The sequence below is a fragment of the Leuresthes tenuis genome, unplaced genomic scaffold, assembly GCF_036924035.1.
Source record: "Leuresthes tenuis unplaced genomic scaffold, fLeuTen1.0.hap1 SCAF_16, whole genome shotgun sequence".
NCBI lineage: Eukaryota > Metazoa > Chordata > Actinopteri > Atheriniformes > Atherinopsidae > Leuresthes > Leuresthes tenuis.
The window spans coordinates 7429870-7450620 of record NW_027325370.1 but is presented as its reverse complement, the minus strand read 5'-3'; the positions used below and the strand labels follow the sequence as shown (position 1 = coordinate 7450620).

General features: G+C 42.2%; 2 protein-coding genes across 2 annotated transcripts; one reads left to right on the top strand and one right to left on the bottom strand.

Moving 5' to 3' along the window:
• Positions 1-7587: 7587 nt before the first annotated feature.
• On the bottom strand, positions 7588-12149 carry wnt1 (wingless-type MMTV integration site family, member 1). The gene is made up of 4 exons (XM_072366807.1): positions 12049-12149; positions 9926-10179; positions 9472-9737; positions 7588-9334 (listed from the first exon to the last, which is right to left on the bottom strand). The coding sequence occupies exons 1-4, from the start codon at positions 12147-12149 to the stop codon at positions 8843-8845; spliced, it is 1113 nt and encodes a 370-aa protein (XP_072222908.1). The 3' UTR covers positions 7588-8842.
• Positions 12150-15043: 2894 nt separating this feature from the next.
• On the top strand, positions 15044-20377 carry wnt10b (wingless-type MMTV integration site family, member 10b). Its single transcript, XM_072366909.1, has 4 exons — positions 15044-15200; positions 15796-16058; positions 16205-16647; positions 16757-20377. The coding sequence occupies exons 1-4, from the start codon at positions 15127-15129 to the stop codon at positions 17255-17257; spliced, it is 1281 nt and encodes a 426-aa protein (XP_072223010.1). The 5' UTR covers positions 15044-15126; the 3' UTR covers positions 17258-20377.
• The last annotated feature ends 374 nt before the right edge of the window (positions 20378-20751 follow it).

The window sequence follows — 20751 nt, the reverse complement described above, 5'->3', positions numbered from 1 at the left end:
ACTTTGACACAGTATATGTCAGAAAACAATATTAGAATTGCGCTAAATGAAACACATTTTTACATAAAAACAAGGCACTTAACTTGCAACTTTTAAAGTGTTATCCAGCCAGCCAGCCAGCCCATGTATTGCATACAATAATAAAACAATATTCATTAGGGGCCAGAAGGAACTTTTTAGGGTGCAAAATCCGTTGAAAAATTGCTGGCACGTTTTTTAGTATAGCTCTGCCTCTGGAAGTGATTAGGCCTCAAAGCTTGGGTGAGTACATCGCAAAGAGACAGGGGAGCAACAACTTGTGTGTGCAAGTGTGTGTGGGACGTAGAAAGAGAAGCGTGCATTTTGAGAAAGAGCAAGAAAAGGAGATTTGGGCGGTGCTTTTATGCAAGAAGTTCTATGTATGCATGTTGTCTGGAAGATGTGTAGCTCCTGTGGTTGGCTGTCCCCTGTGTCACTGCCTTTAAAAATCACTTGCCAAGAGAAATGTCTTCTTTACGGGCTTTGGCTGCCAGATGCCGAGGATAATGGATCGGACTGCAGAGAGAAAGATGGAGAGATGTGCTTGGCCAGCCAGCCGCACAGAGATGAGCACATATTAGCACACATACACACGCACATTTGCTCACTTTGTGGGCAGAGCTCCCTGTAGTGCTCAAGCAAGAAGTAAATAATTCATCTTCAAGTCACTGTACAACTGCCACACACACTCTGCTACACACAGGGGAAGCATTAGGCCTAGTTAGGAATGTCACTCTAAGTTACCATGAATGAACACACAGTTTGGGCATGCTTTCAGAATCCAGAGGTGCCACATTTTCTGAATGTGTGTGACACACAATAGAAGGGAATAGCTGTTTATGTCTGCTTTGCTGTGAACTAACACATGGAGCGCCAGTGTGTGAATGCAAGCGTGTCTGCTGGGTGGAGAGCCAGTGAAACAGGAATGTGTCACAGATCCTGCAAGCCACTCAGCTCCCAAACTGCAGCAAATAAACATTCCTCCGCTGCTGTGTCAGTGCTGAGTCCTCGCCCACTGTTGCTGTAAAACACTGCTTGTAATTAAAACCAAAAACTGAGGGTTTCTCCCTTTGTTTCCAGCAGCATGACTAGATTTGAGACAATTACTAAAGCTATCAGAAATTTCTCCCTGCTGTTTCTTGACTCAAAGACAGCACTCCATGGTCCAAATAGAGTGAGAGAGGACCAGAAGATGATTAGAATATCAGGTCTTCATCGATTAAATGCAAAGTGTGGCTTACAGGGTTTTGAATTGCTGTGGTTATTCACATGTCACATACTACATGTTTCTAAATCAGAACCCCTTCGAATCTAAAATAAGACCGTTACACATTTGAAAGAGTAGTGTTACTGTTCAATACAGCCAAACACAACGGTGCAATTCATCACTGACTTTTGAGATGTACAAATGCAGGAGTCATCCTCTGTGACAGGTGAAATTATGCACAGGCTTATGTTGTGTCACATGGGTTCCACCACAGTTGGCACTCATATTTCATGTGCACCTCAGAGCTGAAACATTTCTCTGCTGTACCCATTCATTGTCAGATGTCTGTAAACATCTTCCCCTGCTGGTTGTCCTTGCTCAACATTTTCCCCCATCATTACAGCTCTGTTTACAGGAGGTTGTGCAGTGTTTGCAAGCATATCATCTCCACTAGAATATATAGTGGTTTAAAGTTTCGCTCTGGTACTTAGTTTTCCATCCAAACTATTCAATCCAAGTGGAACCCACTCCGACATGGTACTTTATCTGTTTGTTGTCACTTGTCTGGTTTTGCCAGGTTAAGAACTCACAGATGTGTAACTGGGGAGTTTTCCTTTTTTCTTTTCGGATAATGTTTTTTTTATCAAATTATTGCCTGTGCATTCCAAATGTTTTGAACTGTGGTAATTAAAGGTGCACAATGCAGAAAAAGATGCAGAGGGGACGCTGTTGTTTGAGTTACTGAAGCCAATCTCATTGCGATGTTCACTTGTTTGACTTTTGGTACTCAATTAAAAGAAACATTTTTCAACCTCGGTATATTTTCTTTGGAATCTGGATGTTGAATATTAGTAGCCACAAAAATCCTTGCTATTAGATCACTACTGATCCAGAATACTTCAATATACAAACCTGATCTTCAGAAGCTTTCTAAAATGCAACAGAGCATGTATTTTGCTATTTGTTAATCGATCTGAACCTTGACTTAACAGCCACAAGTACGAACAAAATCGTTTCCTGTGTCTTCAATGAAGAACTCCATTGTATTTAGAAAAGTTAAGCAAATCTAGAGTTTATATGTATATCCACATATACATCTATTATATCCACATGGGCCTGTGAGTAGAAATCTTTTTTTTACTCAACACAGTCCACTGCTGCATCTAAAACTGTAACCTGAAAAACTGTATTTACGAAAAGAGGAAGCCATATATCAACTCTGTAGAGATACACTACCAAGTGGGCACGAACAGTGAACACGTGTTCCATAGTCAGATGAGCTCACATTTCAGCTGCTCTTTGGAAAAACTGACATCTGGTTCTACACGCCAAAGATGAGAGAGACAATCTGGGCTGTTATCAACAGGAGATGCAAAAGCTAGCATCTGTGATGGTGTGGGGGTGCATCAGTGTCCATGGTATGGAAGACTTGCATATGTGTGAAAGTATCATTGATTTAAAGGCATCTATTGGAATTATGAAGAAGCATATGCTACCATTGCAGCAACATATTTTCTGGATGACTTGTCGTTATTTCGGCAGGACAGTACCTGGCTTTATGCTGCACAGAGGGCACAGATTTCTCTGGAAAACTACAACAATGAATATCCTCAGCTCCTAAATCATTAAAAAGTGTAATAAAAAGAAAAGATTAAGTTAGACAATGGCAGTTGTGTCCCTCTCCAATTTTTTTCTTCACTGTGTTGCTGGCATCAAATGTATTTATGTTTTCTAGTTGGTCAGTAAAAACCTTTCTCCTGTCTCACCTGGTTGGATATTATAATAATGCAGAGCGTAACCTGTAGCATCAGTTTTCAACAAGCCAACTTATGTGAGGTTTATTCTAATAATATGTTGAAGGGTTTAGCGACATCTAGCTACCTAAACTATTCGACGTCATCCTTCCTTTCCAAGTCTGCAGAAAAATCAGTGGTTGCTGGAAAGAACATGAGAGGGTCACTTGTGAGCCAGTGTGTGCCTTTGGACAATTGGAAAGAAGCTTAGCAGTGCAACACAGCAAAAAGCAAGGAGAAGGATATACAAGAAAGAAAGTACATCTTCTTTTAGCTGTATTAATTATGTTTCAGGACATAAAGATAATCATCTGCTCCTTATCGGGTCCTAAATGTAGGTTATCACATCTGAACAACAATAAATGTCATATTATACAATGTCTTTGTTCATGTAAGAAATACTAAGTAAAAATCCAGAAGCTATGTCTTGCATATTGGAATACTGTTGCAAACCAAGGCGTTTTTTTTTAATACCCTAATTAAATTGTACCTTTAAAATTTAGCTTTGAAGTTAAGCTTTGTTAGCAATGAACGAAGGACATCTTTTAGGTGTTAGAGAGGTTTCATTGTGATGAGGTGTTTGAGGTTTACATCCTAAAGTGAGGTTTTGCAGTCGAGAAAACTATTTAATATCAACAAAATATGTGCCAACAGGGAAGAGGTCATCAGTCCAAGACATTTCAGAGGTTGTGTAAATATGTGTGCATGTTGAGGGTGGGGGTGCCAACAAGTTAAAGTACATTTTTCCCCCATTCAGATTCACATGCGTGTTCATATGCAAAAGGACACACTAAGAATCTTTATTCATGTATCAAGAGAATTGGTATATTACATGCACATGCATGTACACACAAAATCTGCTATTTTTTTCCCTCCCACCTTAAGTGTAGAGCTTGCTCTCCATTTCGCTCCATTGGGGCACAGAGCCTGACCACAGACATCATACTGATTGCTCTCTGTGGTCGAGTGGTCTGTCCACATTCCCACCCTGATTCACTATGTGCAGAAAACCCAACAACGGAAAACAGTGGTTTTAGAGTGTCTGAAGGTTTGCGGATAGTGAGTGTTTTCTGTGTCTCCCCTAAGCCAGTCTTCCTCTAGTCCCATCTATTCCCCTTCTGCAGATCCCAGGAACTTGGGAAGAGTTGGGCGCACACTCAATTTGTTGCTTTGGAGTGTTTGGGACTTGAATAGGTAAGAAAAAGAGAGGACCCTAAACTGTGTAAATCCCTTTGTGCATCTGCTTGGATAAATGTAACTTCGCCTCTCTCCTGTGTGACAGGTTGTGGCAGGCCAGTAGATGATGAAGTGATGGAGATGTTAGGAGGCCACGGCCATTGTGATGTTGGGTGGCTGTTACTCTGGAACTGCCATCTGCCAAAAAGGTCAGTTGCTAGGGGATGATTCTCCTGGACCGTGTCTGCCTCCCAGCTGCCATCCACACACCCACACACACTCAGACACACACATTCACTTGAGTATGTGCACAAACTTTCATAGGAACACATGCTGTTGTCGTAACATCTTAGAAATATGGATTGTATGTTAATAAATCTCATTCACTGGACTGACTTGTTGATCCTATTGTTGAATTTCTCGGTTGGGTTCCTTGCGTGTGATGAGGCTACAAATACATATTTTCCCCCATAATATCCCTGTGGTCTTTTAGTGGCACCAAACAAATGCCTCTCATTGCTGCATAAGCATTTTAAGGATGTTAATATAATAACAATACCCAAATTAATTGGAGCTTGGCCCAATTAGGAATGCTTAGACTACAATGAAATGTTAGGTCAGCGCAGAAATCAAATCAGTTTCGTGCCTCATTGTTCATCATAGTGGTTATAAGTAGCCTGTTGTTGACCTAAACCCAATACTAAATTTTTTATCATACACATTTCACATGAAAGCCAACTCCACCCAGTAGGTAAACATTATTCGATAGTTTAGCAGGAATTTTAATATGGTGTTGCTGTGCCTTCGTTATGTCATAACATCTTCTTTGCATGCTCTCAGGTGATTGACCTCATAGCTTCATTACTGTAAGGAAAACAGCAAGAGGTGAAAATCTTGCCCTAGCTGATATCATGAAGTTTTTTTTTTAAAGGAACAATTGTTTATTAGGTCATAATCATCTAATGTGGCTGAATTTATCATAATCAAGTTAATCATTTGTCGAGCTAACCTCGTAACCCTTGACCATTTACCTTGTTATGTTGTGTGAAGATCTGATATTATGGAAAATAGATATATCGTAACAAAATTATCTCTACATAAGTTAGTAAGCCCTCTCACCAAATAAAATAATGTGATATAGGCCGTATCCCACTCATCTGAATGTCAATGTGTTGTTAATGAAATTAGGGCCAAAATGGGACTCAACTGTACATTTTTTTATTCTAATCCCTCCTGTCACACTCTCCTGCTCGCCATCGCTTTTCCTCTCCTTGAACCCCTCAACTCCAGTCTGTGCTCCTCCACTGGCCTATCATAGAGATTGACTTTTGTGTAGTGGGGCTGTTGTTTTTGTTTGTGCCCTTCTCACCATGGCTGCCTGCTTGCCGCCTGGCAGCCCCGTGTGTCAAAGGTGGCCACAGCAGAACAGACTGTGGGAACAGCCGGTTAGCCTCCCTTGGTCTCCTGTTCCCCAACCAGAGGGGCAGCCATCAATCCCGTACTCCCCCTGTCCGTGCACACACACACATACGCACACACACTAAGTCACAAACACACAAATGCTCAAGCAAACTCGTAATCACACAAAAACCCTACAACGCTCACACCCTCTCCCAATAATCCTCGGAAGCAATTTCATCTCGACTCGGGTGGCGGCCCATTGTCGCCAGCCCCTTCAATCTTTCCTTATTAACTCTCGCTTTGTCCTGCATCCGAGCTTCTGGACTCATCTCTCCTACATTCCGATCAGTGCTGCTCTCAGCACTCCCAGGCAACCTCCATTCGCTAATCCTACTGCCTCCCCCACCAGCAGCCCCACCCCAAAAAGCTCTTACTGTTTTGTTTTTTTTTCTTTCCAACCTGCCGATCACCTACTTGCAGTGTAAGGTAGGGGCATTAACTCCATGGGTTTTCTGAAGACAGAGCGTGAAGGCGGGGTGGGTGAAAGAGGAGGCGGCCACAAAGTGACTCCAGCCCAGACAATTAGAACAATGAGCCGGGCCTGTAGGGGGCTAACTCGCTGCGTCACGCCTGGACGGTGGGGTATTTTGTCAGTTTAATGAATTGTCCGTCAGGCCTGGGCCACATCGCAGCCTGCACAGGGAAAGGCCAGCAGGGACCCAGACACTAAGTCGGTATTTATTACACTGCCTTTGTCACTAATTGAGCTAATTATCACTGACTCCTTAGCACTCCCATAGGCAGCACCCCCTCCAATCACTGTCTCTAACAACTCTCCCACCTCACTCTCATGCCTGGGATTTGAACTCTGCCTTCCCTCCTCTTTTTTTTATCACTTTCGCTTTCTTTTTTTCTTTCTATCTACCCATTATTGCCTTTTAATTATCTATCAAACCACATTTGTTTTTTCCTTACTATTTTGTTATACCAACTCTGGACTTATTAGTCAGTTTGTCAATCAGTATAGAGTTAGTTTAGTCATTTTCCAGCATATGATCAACGCCCTTCTCTGGTGATGAAAGACAGAATATTAGTTTTGATGTGATCAGAAGAGTAATTCTGTGATTAGTATTTAGGATCGCGCTCTGATTTTTCTGTTTTTCATCTAGAGAATTGGACACTATTTTCTTAAAGGTGCCAATTGACTGTTGATCAGTTTATTACCTTTTGCTATTGCCACAAAACTGTGATTCTGCAAAGAGCTTTGTCAGCCCTTATTCAGAGGAATTTTCATCCATTTTTGATACTGTTTTGCCTCCACTGTGAGCTATCAGAGTGACCCTGCCTGCTCCTGTACTCTGGTTGGGTAAAGAGTGCAATGCTTTCCAAACTTCTGTGGTTAGTCAGGTTGCCAGGCATTGGAGGAGACTCTAGGTTTTCAGAATATTTCCATTTTTTCTTTATTTCTTTCAGACATTAGGCAAATGAGGCAAAGCTTTCAATGTAAACTGTATACTGTATGAGATAAAGTATGTGGCTGGATAAGCAGGCTCAGTCTCTGTGGTTGGCAGCACAGATGCAGGGATGTTTTGTGAGCTGGAGAAAGAGGCTGCTTTGGTGGTGGTAATAGGATTAAGCATGGGACACCCAGGGACGGGTTTATATTTTTAGTTGGTCCGTTCTCAAAAACATTACCTGCATCTAACATCACAGCATCTTCAACGCATCTAGGAGGTCACCTTGATTGAAAAATATATACTTTATTGTTCTATCATACAGTACAAAACCAACAGGAACCTAAATCTCTAAAAATGCATTTCTTACATTTCTCTATAACAGTACAAAAATCCTTGAAAATAAATATATTCATATTTACAAAAGTTGACATTCAGTGCATGACCAAACACAAATGTTTTTTTGTTGTTGTTTTTTTTACAGAAAACAAGAATGAATAATATTCTCTTTCTAGCAATAGTCAGCTTTTGTCAGCTACAAGAAAAACAATTCTTCTCTTTACTTATGGCACATTGTCCAGCCACTGTCAGGCAAATAAATCATTTGGCAAACTTACAAGTTACATCTTTATAAATATTTTCTGATTATTTAATACTTACAGCATTTTGGTTTGCTTAGCTGATATACAGTTTCTGGAGAAAATCCTTTCTTGAGAATAAGCTGTTTCACCGTAAACCATTTTTAAAGCCATAGCTTGAAATGATACACCATTTGACTACCGTATTTTCTGGCCAAGATTTGTTTAATCCTGCACATTTGCATTTTTTTCCTGTTCATCCAAGAGTGGTGTCAGTTCATTTAATTTTGACAGTATGTGAGTCTCCACTCAAGTCACATTGAGTCTTTACTTTTATTATATCGACCCCCCCCCCCAAACTATGTTTAGTCATACCTTAAGATTCAGTGTATTGATAATACATTCAAATTATCTTGCCCCAGTCAGATTTATTCAGTTAGTTTCTGTTTTGCTTGCTGAGCAATGGATATATAACATTGCGACTATCCTGTGGGAAGTCAGAGTGGCAAATCAGGTTGAAGCGGCATTTAGCTCCAGAGAAATCTAAACAAAGAGGGAAAATGTGGGTGATTGGGGAGCTTCCAGGTCTTAACTACACAAGCTGGGAACAGATAGCCCATTCCTGGAGATAAACTTCACACGGTTTCATGAGAGAGAAGTAAAACTTTGGCAAAAGAAAACAAAATACAGTTATTTTAAAATAACCTCCCTCTTGTTAGAGGTCCTCACCAGTTTATGAGAGTACATGTTTGTGGCTTTCTGGCCACAGAAACATCTGTGAAACATTGTGTCCAGTTTCTTCCCTCAGTGGGGAAGAACATGGCTCTAGTAGTACCTGGTTACAGCAGTCCTTCTCCCTTTGCTTCTACCTATCAATAGTGTAAACACTTGAGGGATGTGGATCATTTCCATTCTACATAAATTATTGTTCTATTTAAATACATATAAAGAAAAGCATTAAAGGTAAAGAACAAGCGCATATACTCCTGCAGTACCCTGTTTATAGATTTGTGCTTTTTCTCTGCTTCCTACCAAAAACACTGACTGACTTTTTGTGCCACAAAGTTCCCTGTATCAGTTTACCCACCCTGAAGCTTTACTAGCCTCTACCTACTGTAACATCTCAAACCACTTGTTTGCCTTAGCCTTGTGTTTCTTTAACAAACTACCTGCTTTGTTAAGAAGTTATTTTTTGCCCCCCTCATCCACCTCTGATCATAGACACTGATGTAATGTTCGTGTGCTGGTGCAGTTCAAACAGCTGACATGACAGCACCAGTGAAACGTGCAGTTGCAACGTTCAGTCACACTTTCAGTCCGAGTTTTAAACCCACGTCCACAGCATAGCAACTCACATCCATCCAGCCCTGGAGAAGAGCTGTTGCATGTTCTTCCAGATGTTCCCAAAGTGCCAGTTTTGCCATTGTAGGAGCAGAAGTTTGGGGATTTCTCAAAATAGACTAGATCCATGGCAGAGGGGGGTTTGTGAGCTGGGTTTTCAGGCTCTAGATGTCGGGGATCAGCTCGGTGGGAGGCACGGTTGCTGCCCTTGTTGGCATAAACGACTCTGGATGCGCCATCAAAGCGGTCCTTAAGGAAATCACCCACTGTGCGGAAGCTAGGCAGCCGCATCCAACAGGTCCGCACAGTGCAGGAACCGGACATGCCGTGGCACTTACACTCCTGACGCATCTCTGATGACACAGTCTGATGAGAGGAAGACCAAAATGCACAGGTGAAATCTCACAGCATGTGCATCACAAAAATGTTTGATTCATATGTGGAATTTTTTTACAGTCAGTTATAACAGACAGTCACTCCAAGTTAAAGTATCAAACGCTCACCATTCTGCCAGCTTCATTGTTGTGCAGGTTGATGAGGTAGCGCAGATCTCTGCCCCGCTCACTGGAGTCAACAAACTCTCGGCTAAACATCCGGCCAAAATCCACATTGTCACTGCAGCCCCCCCAGTGCCAGTCTGGCCCTCCAGGACCTCGGCGACGATAATCGCATGTGCACGACTCAATGGCCCCTTCTGAGCAGGATCGAGCCACAGCATGGGTCACCCCTGCGCTGGTAATGGCAAATACAAATGCTGTCTCTCGGCAACCTGAATAAACAACATCAAAACTTCTCATCAGAACCTGATCCAGCCTTTCAGATTTAGATTTGCCAATTTCTGCCCAAAGTTGGATAGAAATTACAGACAAAGCCTTTTAAATGTGCACAAGGGATTCCATTACATCCTGCCCAAAATTGTCCAAATATTGCCTGTTGAGAAAGACAAGAGAGGCTCACCACGATTGACAATTTTGCCAAAAATTGCTGGGCTGTGGGTGGTCGGGCAGTTCCAGCGGCGGTTGCGGAACTGCCACTTGCACTCCTTTATGGCAGTGTGCAGTCCAGCGGCGATGGCATGCAAGATGCCAGGATTCTGCCGAATCAGCCGGCGCTGGCGACGACTCAGAAGGGCCAGGCTAGGGTCCAGGACCAACTGCACGTTCTTGGAATTGGTGAGAAGATTGGATGAGGAAGCCACGTTGACAATACCCCTGGCATAAGGACAACAAGGACAAATGAACCCAGAATCACGGAGCAGGCAGTTTACGCATCTTGCTCCTAAGGTAACCCTCGAAACTTTTAAACTGATGTCTTTTAGCATTTTATGAGTCCTGTGATTTCAAACGACAGTTTTCAATATGTACTACAATAATAAACAATGGTACATATTGTTCAAGACCATGTGGCAACAGTAAGTATCTGAGTCAATGCAAGTTTAAATCTTGGCAGAAAACTTGAAGTTGAGTCATTTTACCTCCTTATAGATCCCTTTGGCAAGATGCAGTTACCTGATTGAAATGAACTGTCTGTGATGCTTTCATCAGAATGAGAACATTATCTCAATGACATATGGATAGAAAGCGACGTGGCACTCTCAGGAAATGATCATGTGTGCAGGTACTGAACATCACGACTTTTCTCTGTTTATTTTCTTTTATGAAAAGTTAAAGAAATAAGCCTATAATCAGTGCTCTACTAATGACTTTACAAAACATAGTCAGTTTTTCAAATCTGTCCATCATGTCAAAACATCCTATATAAAAACACTTCAAAGTAAGTCTCTTGAGTTTTGTCATAATCGCTCATAATGTGTCATAAGTGCATATAATTACATAATTCACCATGCATATCAACTCGAAATATTTAGAATTCAGTGTAAGTTTTCACGTGATATTACAAAAAAATGTTAGGGTATGATGGTTTGTCATTTGTGGCCAACCGTGCCACCTGTACTGGCTCAGTTTGAGAGCAATTTTGGATCACTAAACAGGGTTTAAATGCAACCATTTTGGTGGTCAGATTTCAGAACATTCTGGGTGTTTCAGCACACAGGCTGTATAATTTTCCACTTTATCTGGCATTTTCTGTTAGATTTTTGTGTCGACATTTTTTACTTCAGTGGCGCGTGATGGCTGTGTCTCTTGTTGAGCATCATCATCCGGAAAAGCTGGCGAGTCTTGGCCTGTCAGGATGCTTGACCCAGACAGTGGTGCGGTGTGGTTTGGGAACATAAATAATAATGATAATCTCGTCTTTTTGGGTGTTTTCCTGATTCCCAAACCCAATTTTTCCAGTTGTTTTCTTGGAATTTAGCTGACATTCTAAATATGTGAAAACGCATCTAATCTAATGGAACCGCAAAAATCTTTAGTTAAATCTTTACCTCAACACACCCAGCCCACAGTTGACAGATTTTTAAACAAACAAGTCAATATGCTAAACTATACAGATCCAATTTTATTGGGTTTTTTTTAACTATCGAAATACTGTGCGGTTGGCTGTTTTAGTTTGAGGTTGTGTATAGACGGAGGAATGTTAGATCAACACGACCCTGAACAAGACCTCGTATAGGATTCCTTTCGGCTATGAAATAAATCCAGATTTAATTTATCCCACATTGCACTGAAAAATGCTGTCTCGTGTTCAAGCCGCACTGTTCAAAAGGAGGGAGCCAGACACAGAGAGAATGAATTAAAGATACCGCAAATAAAAGGTAAAACTGTAATTATTAGGCCTACAAAATGTAATTCGTTTATTGTGAAATGGCGTGTTGTCGCTAATTTCACTTAAGAGCCAATAAATTAAAAAATTTAAAAAATAGCTGGTTGTAGAGCTAAATTGGGTCAATTTGGAAACGACAGCTAAAATCCCACAAGCCGTATTATCATGCGGTTACTCTTTTCTTAACGCTGAACAGAAGTTGTGAACTGTTCCAAAACAAACACATTATTCTGAGCATGCAGCGTTGAATGTGGTAACCTAATAGACCACCGTTCATGCAAAGCAGCGCAGGGTCTTTTTTCAGGATGTGGATAGAGCATCGGAGCATCATCTCATGCGTTACTTTATACTGAACTCACCACCACCGGCCGCTGTTATTGACGGCCCCCGTGCCTGAGAGCGAAGAAACCAGAAGGATGCAAGCGGCTTTCACTCCCAACAGCAGCGCCAGACTCCTCATCGTGACTTCAGTTCCGTCATGAAAAGGAAATATCAGGGATTTTTTTTACTTTCCCCCCTTTTTTATTATACATTTTTGTTTCAGTTTATAATTTTGTTTTCACTTTCGCAGAAATATGAAGAAAATTATAACTAACCCCAAAATGACCAATTAACAAATATAAGTAGGCTAATTATGTCTTGACGATCGGCTGAATTCAAATAACATGCAAGGTGCAGGCAGGTCTGTACTCACCACAGTCCGATGAGAGGACCTGAGAGATGCAGGCAGCCCTAATTGACTTAAATGGATCTTGAGTGGAGACAGGTTGCTAAATGATGCGAAGTGTCCAGGCAGGATGCTACTGCTGTCGCAGTCCTCTTCACTCTGTCTCTCTCTGTGATGCTTTGCTAGGCGCATTGAACGCGTGGGACAGTCTCGAAGACTTGATCCCCTCGGTGACTGATAGGCAACACATTCTTCTCTTATTGAGCGCTACGCGGGGAATAAAAAAGGGATTTGCTGCTCTCATCTCCCTCTGTTTTTTTTCGCAGCCTTTTCAATAGGATTGGAGGGAGGGATAGTTAATGCTCTTCATAGGGCGCACAATGAATAAGGAAACACAGCTGAACAGAAAAAAGAAAGGAAGAGAAAAAAATAGGCCAGTCCACTGGGTTGTGCATATTACTTTTGAAATCTCACGGACATCACAGAATCGATCCTCTGTAAAAGTGTGCGTCTCGGAGTATTTCCCCACTTGCCGCGCGCTTGCTTCCGCATCCAGCCTCGTAGAGAGAAGAAGTGGCCCCCTGAAGCAGCGACGTGTTGTTACAGATGCTGTGGGTGCTCCCGCTTTGGTGCTCAGCTGCTGGTGTCACGGTACAATACAGTTACAGCGGAATATGAGCCATCTGAAATTGCCCTTTTTTTTAACCCGAAGCTTGGATTAGCCTACTCCCTAACCGCATCTCCTCCTCTCTCCAAATGTGCTCTCCTCTCAAACTGTGCAGGAACTGAGGCTATTCCTCTTTTCTTTTGACTGTAAAGCCTTCACAAGCCTTTCTTATGCCATTACATCTAATTAGTTATATTTTTCTAAAAGGGCTTTTTATGAGGCAATAAAACTATCATCACTGGTCTCCAATACGCGCGCACAAGGAAACGTGAGTGCACATTGAAAGGTTAATGCACTCTCAATTGTCCTAATACTCATTACTGCCTGTCGGGCTACTTGAATATTTTTGAAACGTGGGAGAGATGAAATTTGGCCTCCAATCAGAAGTTTGATGCACGATGAACCAGGCAAAGAGGGGGGACGAGTAAGGATAAAAAACAGCCCTAACATCTGGCTTGCAGACCTCCCTCGATGCAATGTAGCGCAGTGTAATCACAGCTTGAGCCACTTTGCGGCATCTCCATCAAACCCCAGACTTTGAGCAAACCCAAATGTCCCCAAATTTCTACATGTTGGATCATCGGTGAATGTTTAGTTATGTGACATCATTTGCTGATTTGCATGTTCCACTGTCGTCGCTGCTTCGATCGCAGGTTGAATGACATCTCTCCCTTCTTCGCCACCTCTCTTTCGTTCCCTCAGATGACAGTTAAAGGAAGTGGGCTTTTGTAAAAAGCTTTAATGACAGCCATCCCGCGTTTATACTCTAGCCTTATATGAAGGTGCTCAAACGGGTTTCCTGGAGCAGTCATGCGACACCGAGCAGATTAGAGCTTCAATCCGGATAAAGGGGGCCTTTTATATACAAATCAACTTCAAATCACTTTTTAAGCCACTTAGATATACACACCAAGGCAGAATGCTAATGCACTTTTCATTGCTGCAGCTTAGGGAATGGAAGGAGATTAGATGAATTGGTGTCACTAAGCGAACCGTGTTCAAGGGGGGTTTTAACTTAATTTTATGAAAGTAGCACACATGCACCTTTCGCTCCGAGCAGCAATGTTTGCGGATTCGTTATGATTTATTTGTATAAGTAACATCAATATGCTTAAAGATAGGACGCCAAAAACACCACCGAAGGCCTTGGCACCTGATTTCTCGGGCCTACACTTATCACTGACCATATTTGCGAAACTATTTTTAAAAAAGGCAGTTTAAAGTCTATAAAGTCTTTATTTAAGTCCCCTATTTGAATTTGTAATCATCATTTTACAGAGGATATTTTTTCAGAGTACTCTGTGATGTATACTGATAGAAGTCCGATCTGTCACTTTAGCAATTTATGCATGAAATAAAGACTTTAGATTGACAAAGTGAAGTTGTTTCAAGCACAACAATGAAGAACAGCCGCTCTGATGGAGGTGGGAGGAAGGGGGGGAACCACATGACTAAAAACAGTATTGTTGGAGGGTCTGTGAGCGGAGCCGCCTGCCTGCTGCTGCCTCCCTGTCGTACAGTGGAAGCTAAAGCGCTCCCCTCCCCCATTCATTATTTTGAATAACTCACCCCTTTATGAACAAAATCATCTTTGACTTTGCATTTTTCATTTGTGTTTCATTGTTTTCCGTTATGCAAAATGTAAGTATATATTTTATATACAGACCCAGCAGCAAACACCAGAAGTAAAGGCATCCATGGTTTTGCTCATATTAAATATGTTCATAAGATCTGTGATGTTACTGAACCTGAGAACCCTGCGCCTGCTGAGTGTTTGTGCGTAAAAGTTTGGAGTTGTCATTTTACGCTTGGACTAATTATCACCTTCTAAAATAATTCAACGATCAACTGGTGATCCAACATTCATATTGGCCAATATTTTGCAAACAGCCGCCTGTAGAGGCATCTACACCCCTCCCCTCTTTCTCTCCCCCCTCTTCTAGTTTACTCTCGTCCCCGAGCTCCTCTGTTCTCCGTCTTCACTCCTCGGTTGTTTGGCGGTGCATCGATAATACTTTACTCTTCTTCCTTTTGATATTCTTATACAATACTGGACTTTATCACCAGTCTTTTAATGTCACGTCGCGACAGACGCTTAACAAAATGGAGCTATCAAACAAACTCCGTTGGGACCAATTCCTGATTTTGGCAGCAGCACTTATGTCACCTGCGTTAACGTAAGTGCACTTGAGAGCTCCAGGGGAGTTGATGTTACATGCGGTTGTGGCTGCATGCGATTCGGTTTGAGCTGAGGGATGTTATTGAGTGTAGTTTTATCATTTAATGGAGATTTTATTTTATTATTTAAAAATGAGACACCTCTCTTTGATTTCATAGGCTCATTATTAATATTAAAACTGTTTTATCAAAACATTTTTAAGAAGTCTAAATTATGTCATCATGAAATCACTTTTAATCCAATTTTTGCTTTTGGCAGTTGAATCTGTTTTTGATACTTCATAACTGGATGGTCTGTTTAGATTTAAGAGATTTCCTGCATCCTATATAAGTAACTAACTCTATAGCAATATTAGTAATATGCTGCTTTTTAAAAAACGAAACAATTTTTACATCATTGTGTGTATTTAGTGTATTTAGCAAATCCCAAAAATGCTTTGATTTTGCTGTATATCCCTTTAAAATCTTAAGCGGTTTTGTAGAATATCCTAAGTATTCCGAACAACCTCCCACTGCCACATTCTCTGGAAATGACTGATGAACTCCTGACCAGCTCTGATGACACCCCCCACCAACCCTCTTTTTTCCCTGTAGGGTGCTGTGCAATGATATCCTCAGCCTGAAGGTGGCGGGAGATCCAGTCCTAACCCCTCACTCTGTGTGTCTGAGGCTGGCAGGCCTCAGCAAGCGTCAGATGAGGATGTGTGTGCGGAACCCTGATGTGACAGCATCAGCTCTGCAGGGAATCCAGGTGGCCATCCACGAATGCCAGCACCAGCTCCGAGACCAGCGCTGGAACTGTTCCTCACTTGAGGGCTTTGGCAAACTGCCCCACCACAGCACCATCCTCAACAGGGGTGAGATTCTTAGGCTAGCCTTTGATAGTCAGTATAGGGCCGAGAGTGTGTGATAGTAGAGACTGCTTTGCACACAGGTGAATGCTACTTTTAGGGCTACACTCTTTTTCATCTTCAGCTCTCTTGTGTGCTCGTCCTGACCCCAGGCTTTCGTGAGAGTGCCTTCTCCCTGGCCCTGCTGGCAGCGGGTGTGGCTCATTCTGTGGCCTCGGCCTGCAGCATGGGCAAGTTGCGGGGGTGTGGCTGTGAGGCCAAGCGTCGCCAGGATGATGACAAGATCCGGCTGAAACTCACACAGCTGCAGCTGCAGACCCTGCAGAAGGGCGGGGTAGGCATCGACATCACAAGGTCATTACCCCCAGATCACCACGGCAATCTGCCCACTAACCTGCGCTCTGCCCACCCCTCTACCCTGCTCAAGCCTGTCTCAGATGAGTTAAGCTCTATGCAGGACACCTGGGAGTGGGGGGGCTGCAGCCATAACTTGCGTTTTGGGGACCGTTTCTCAAGAGATTGGCTCGATTCCCGCGGGTCTCCAAGAGATATCCATGCTCGCATGAGGATACATAACAACCGTGTAGGAAGACAGGTAAATAATGTGTTTATCCAGTTGCTCCTTATATCCTTCAAAAAGCAGCACAGCATAGATCATTATGACAGTAAATGTTTGCTGACATTTTGCTTCTTTCTTTAAACAGATAGTGACTGATAACATGACAAGAAAGTGCAAATGTCATGGCACATCAGGAAGCTGTCAGTTCAAGACCTGCTGGCATGTGTCTCCAGAGTTCCGGCTTGTAGGATCTTTGCTCAAGCAAAAGTTCTTGTCAGCCATTTTTGTCAACTCCCAGAACAAAAACAATGGCGTTTTCAACCCCCGAATGGAAAACAGTGCCAGCGGAAGCCCTGGGGGATTCAACGGAGGGCGTCGTCGAAGCATGTCCAGAGAGCTGGTATACTTTGAGAAGTCCCCTGATTTCTGTGAGCATGACGCATCTATAGATTCTCCAGGTACACAAGGGCGCATCTGCAACAAAACTAGCTACAGCACAGACAGCTGCAGCTCACTGTGTTGTGGCCGTGGGCACAACATCCTGAAGCAGACACGCAGCGAGCGTTGTAATTGCAGATTTCACTGGTGTTGCTACGTCCTTTGCGAAGAGTGTCGTCTCACAGAATGGGTCAATGTGTGCAAGTAGACTCCAGCTCTAACTGCTTTTACCCATCCAGGACTCAAGATGGCGAGCCTGTCCCTTTGCCCACTCCTGTTGTTCAAGCTTTTGTTTTGCTCCTTGTGTAACTCTCCCAGAGAATCTGTTTACCCACCCCTTTCCTTTTTTCTTCCATCATCTGGGATCTATTTTCTCTTTGTAGCCGCTGTTATTCTCAAAATGCCAAGTCAGAGACTGAAGAGGTGACTCATGTCATTTGTCTTGCCATGGTCTGTTTAGACGCTGCCCTCTCAGCCATGAAAATGGCCTATACCCCATCTTTTCTGTCCCATGAGAAGAGGAGCAACAGCAAAGGAGCATTTCTGTTTCAAATGTCTACATTCTTACTCATCTTATTGTACAGTAGCTGTGTATTTTATTGTGTACATGTATATTTGTAAATGTATTTTTATTAATATTATCGTATCAGAGCCAGTTTTTTTGGTTTTAGTAAATGACTGACTTAGAGTGAACAAGTAGGTCAAAATGATGATCCTGACCCATTGTACTTTTAGAGTTTCACTGCAGTTTGTCATAATTGCTGAGTGAGCTTTTCTAATCAACTTCTAAATATTTACTCAATTTGTATATTTTGCACCTGTGATTAAGACAGAGCATAATAATACATAATAATTATTAAATGTCTATGCATCTAGATAAGACTTTTGCTAACAGAAGACGAAGACAGAAAACCGTTTTCCAACTACTCAGTTAATAGAACATGTTCTCACTGAAGCAACAAGTCAGAGAGCACAGGATGGGCTTTTATGAGGTTATCAACATTCACTCAGCATGGAAAAGCTTATACAACATACATTTTGGAAGTAAATTAAGTCCTTCAGTTCCTTACACTGACAAGTTGTAACAATAGCAATTACTGTATGAGAAAATCTGGCAAGTAATCATATCTTTTTTTATGAATTTCTATCAGTATGACAGAAATATGCCTCATCTTGGTATGGCAGTATTGTTATGTGTGTCACTTTCTTCTGAAATAATTATTAATATTATGTTCATCAGTCTGAGCACTCCTTAGATTCTTCCCACATGTAGTAGATGTCAAACTGAGAGATGGATCTACTTTAGTCTTGCTGAAGGGTGCGTGTAAGTTTGAGTGCAGTGTCTGTTACTGTGTAAATGGGGGGCTAAGCTCGATGGACTACAGACTTTGGAGGTGAGAGCTCTTTTTTTTACGGCCGCTTCATGCTGAGAGAAGGACATTTTATGGCTGCAGGATATTGTTTCCTTAAAGTATGACTTTTATTACTGGAGAGCCGCATCAAGAGAGCAGAGAGTGGGGGTGATTATACCAGTCTTTGCTGTGCGAGCATCAGAAGGGATCATCTGTCCAGAGTTCATAGCCAAGGACAGGACTTACAGAACCACGACGGGACCCCGTATGCCTGTTACCGAGGAGGCAGACTATACAAATATAAACACATGAGGACATACCCGTGTTTACGTGCAGAGACACTTGTATGTTGAAATACTAATGCACAATCAAAAACATGCATGCCAATGCGCACACATGAACTGTAGATTTAGCAAAATGCTAATGTCACCACATGACTTGATTTATGACAGCAGCATTCCTAGATATCTTAGATAATCCAAACTGTCTCTGTGCTCAGCCTGCTGGGAAAAACTCTTCTGCCACATTGGATTTAATGCCAATTAAGTCTTGTTTGTACGGACTTTGGTGAATATCCCTTGACTCCTAAGGAATGACAGTGCCAGTGGCTGTTGAATTGACTGTTCTTTTCTTTTTCTTTTCGGAATTTGGTGAAGGAGTAAAGAGAAAAATGTGAGTGGTATGGAATGATAAGGGCCTGGATTTCTGGTTTGCATTTCTTCACTCCTTTATCATTTCACCCTGGAGCTGCTGCATAAGGGAATTTCCTGTCACTGTTTCTCCCATGTGTGAGACAGAGGTTGTTGAACAGCCTGGGACTGCTTTCGCTCCTTTCTTTCTTTCCCCTCATCGTTGCAGAGAGACACATGCATAGCAACACATAGACTGCCCCTTGAGTAATGACATCCAGACCAGGCTGAAATTAAAGAGAGGCAGGCAGAGAGAGGAAGTCAGGAGAGATAAAAGTTACCCACTTTGATTGACAGGATGATTATATGTATAAAGTAAGGCGATTTACTGTGTTTAGCTGGATATAAAGAAAGGGGGATAGGTCCTTGCACTTCATACAGCAGAGATGCAGAAGCTATGGACAAACAGGGTACAGAGAAGGGGTGAATAAAGTGTACTCTGTATAAATACATGCCTCAAAACATCTGCTTCTCAACTCCCCTTTCATTTTTTGATGTGGGACAGGCATAGAAGGAGAGCGGGAGAGAAAAAACAAGGAGCCAGCTACCCAGAACATCAAAGCCCCTGCCCTCAACGTGCAGGCCCTCATTAGTTCAGCTAGAAGAACCAATGAGACTTGTGATTGTGTTTGCTGGGGTGCACGCTGGCAGACACTTCAGAGGAAAGGCTCCTTTAAGTCATAATTCCCCACCCTACCTCTCCTGCCACTACCCAAGCCCGCTGTAACCCCCCTGTAACCCTCTGCGCGTTCCAAACTCGGCCTGCTCCCCCACCATCCACTCCACCCCGTAATCTGGTCTGCAGCTGCTAACATCTGTTCCCCTCTTTATTCCTCTGCCTTCACCACTGAATTGATAAACACATCTATTACCAGACCGCTGACTGACACGCAACACAGGAAGAAAGAGGCAAATGTTGGATTCACCTATGGCTGTGGGACTGAATTTGGGGCATTCCGTTTAATCACACTGGGTTGTTTTTTAGATGGTGATGTGAAAGCAAGATCCTTGAGGGAGCAGTTTCTCCCATAACTCCTGATTCATTATCACCTGAAAAACACAGGTACAGCCTATAAATAAACAGCCATCATGTCTTTTGAAAGAATCCTTCTTCTTGGTTAAACCAGCTAGAATATTGAGTCACTCTATTTTTTGTTGCCTTGTGTCACCTCATTATCCATAACATAACAGTAGCTGCTAAAAGGAAGTATCACTTGGCATCCTATTACAGTAAGCCATTTACTTATTTATTAGGATGATTCCTGTGTTAATTATTTAAGCACATTGGCCTGCAGACACTGTTTCATTTTATGTTGCTTTAGTTGTTTGGGCCAGTGTAATGCCTACATCTTTGAGAGGATGGTGTTTAACTGACGTAATGAAGGCGAGACACTAGAAAAAAGAAAACATTTTTTCAAACACTTGGCAATTTTGAGGTTTGACAAACATGTGGTTTCTTTTTTCAGTCTTGCGAAAAACACAAATGCCCAAGATTCATAGACGGATGTTTATTTTCTGTCTGTTTGAAATTTTTTGCACACCAGCCCAGATTTAAATAGATGATGTGTGCTGTTTTGCATTTCGAAATATAGAATTTCAGAAAGTTTGGACACAATAGTCGTCATGTAAGCAATCAACAGGGGACATAGCAGCTATAATGA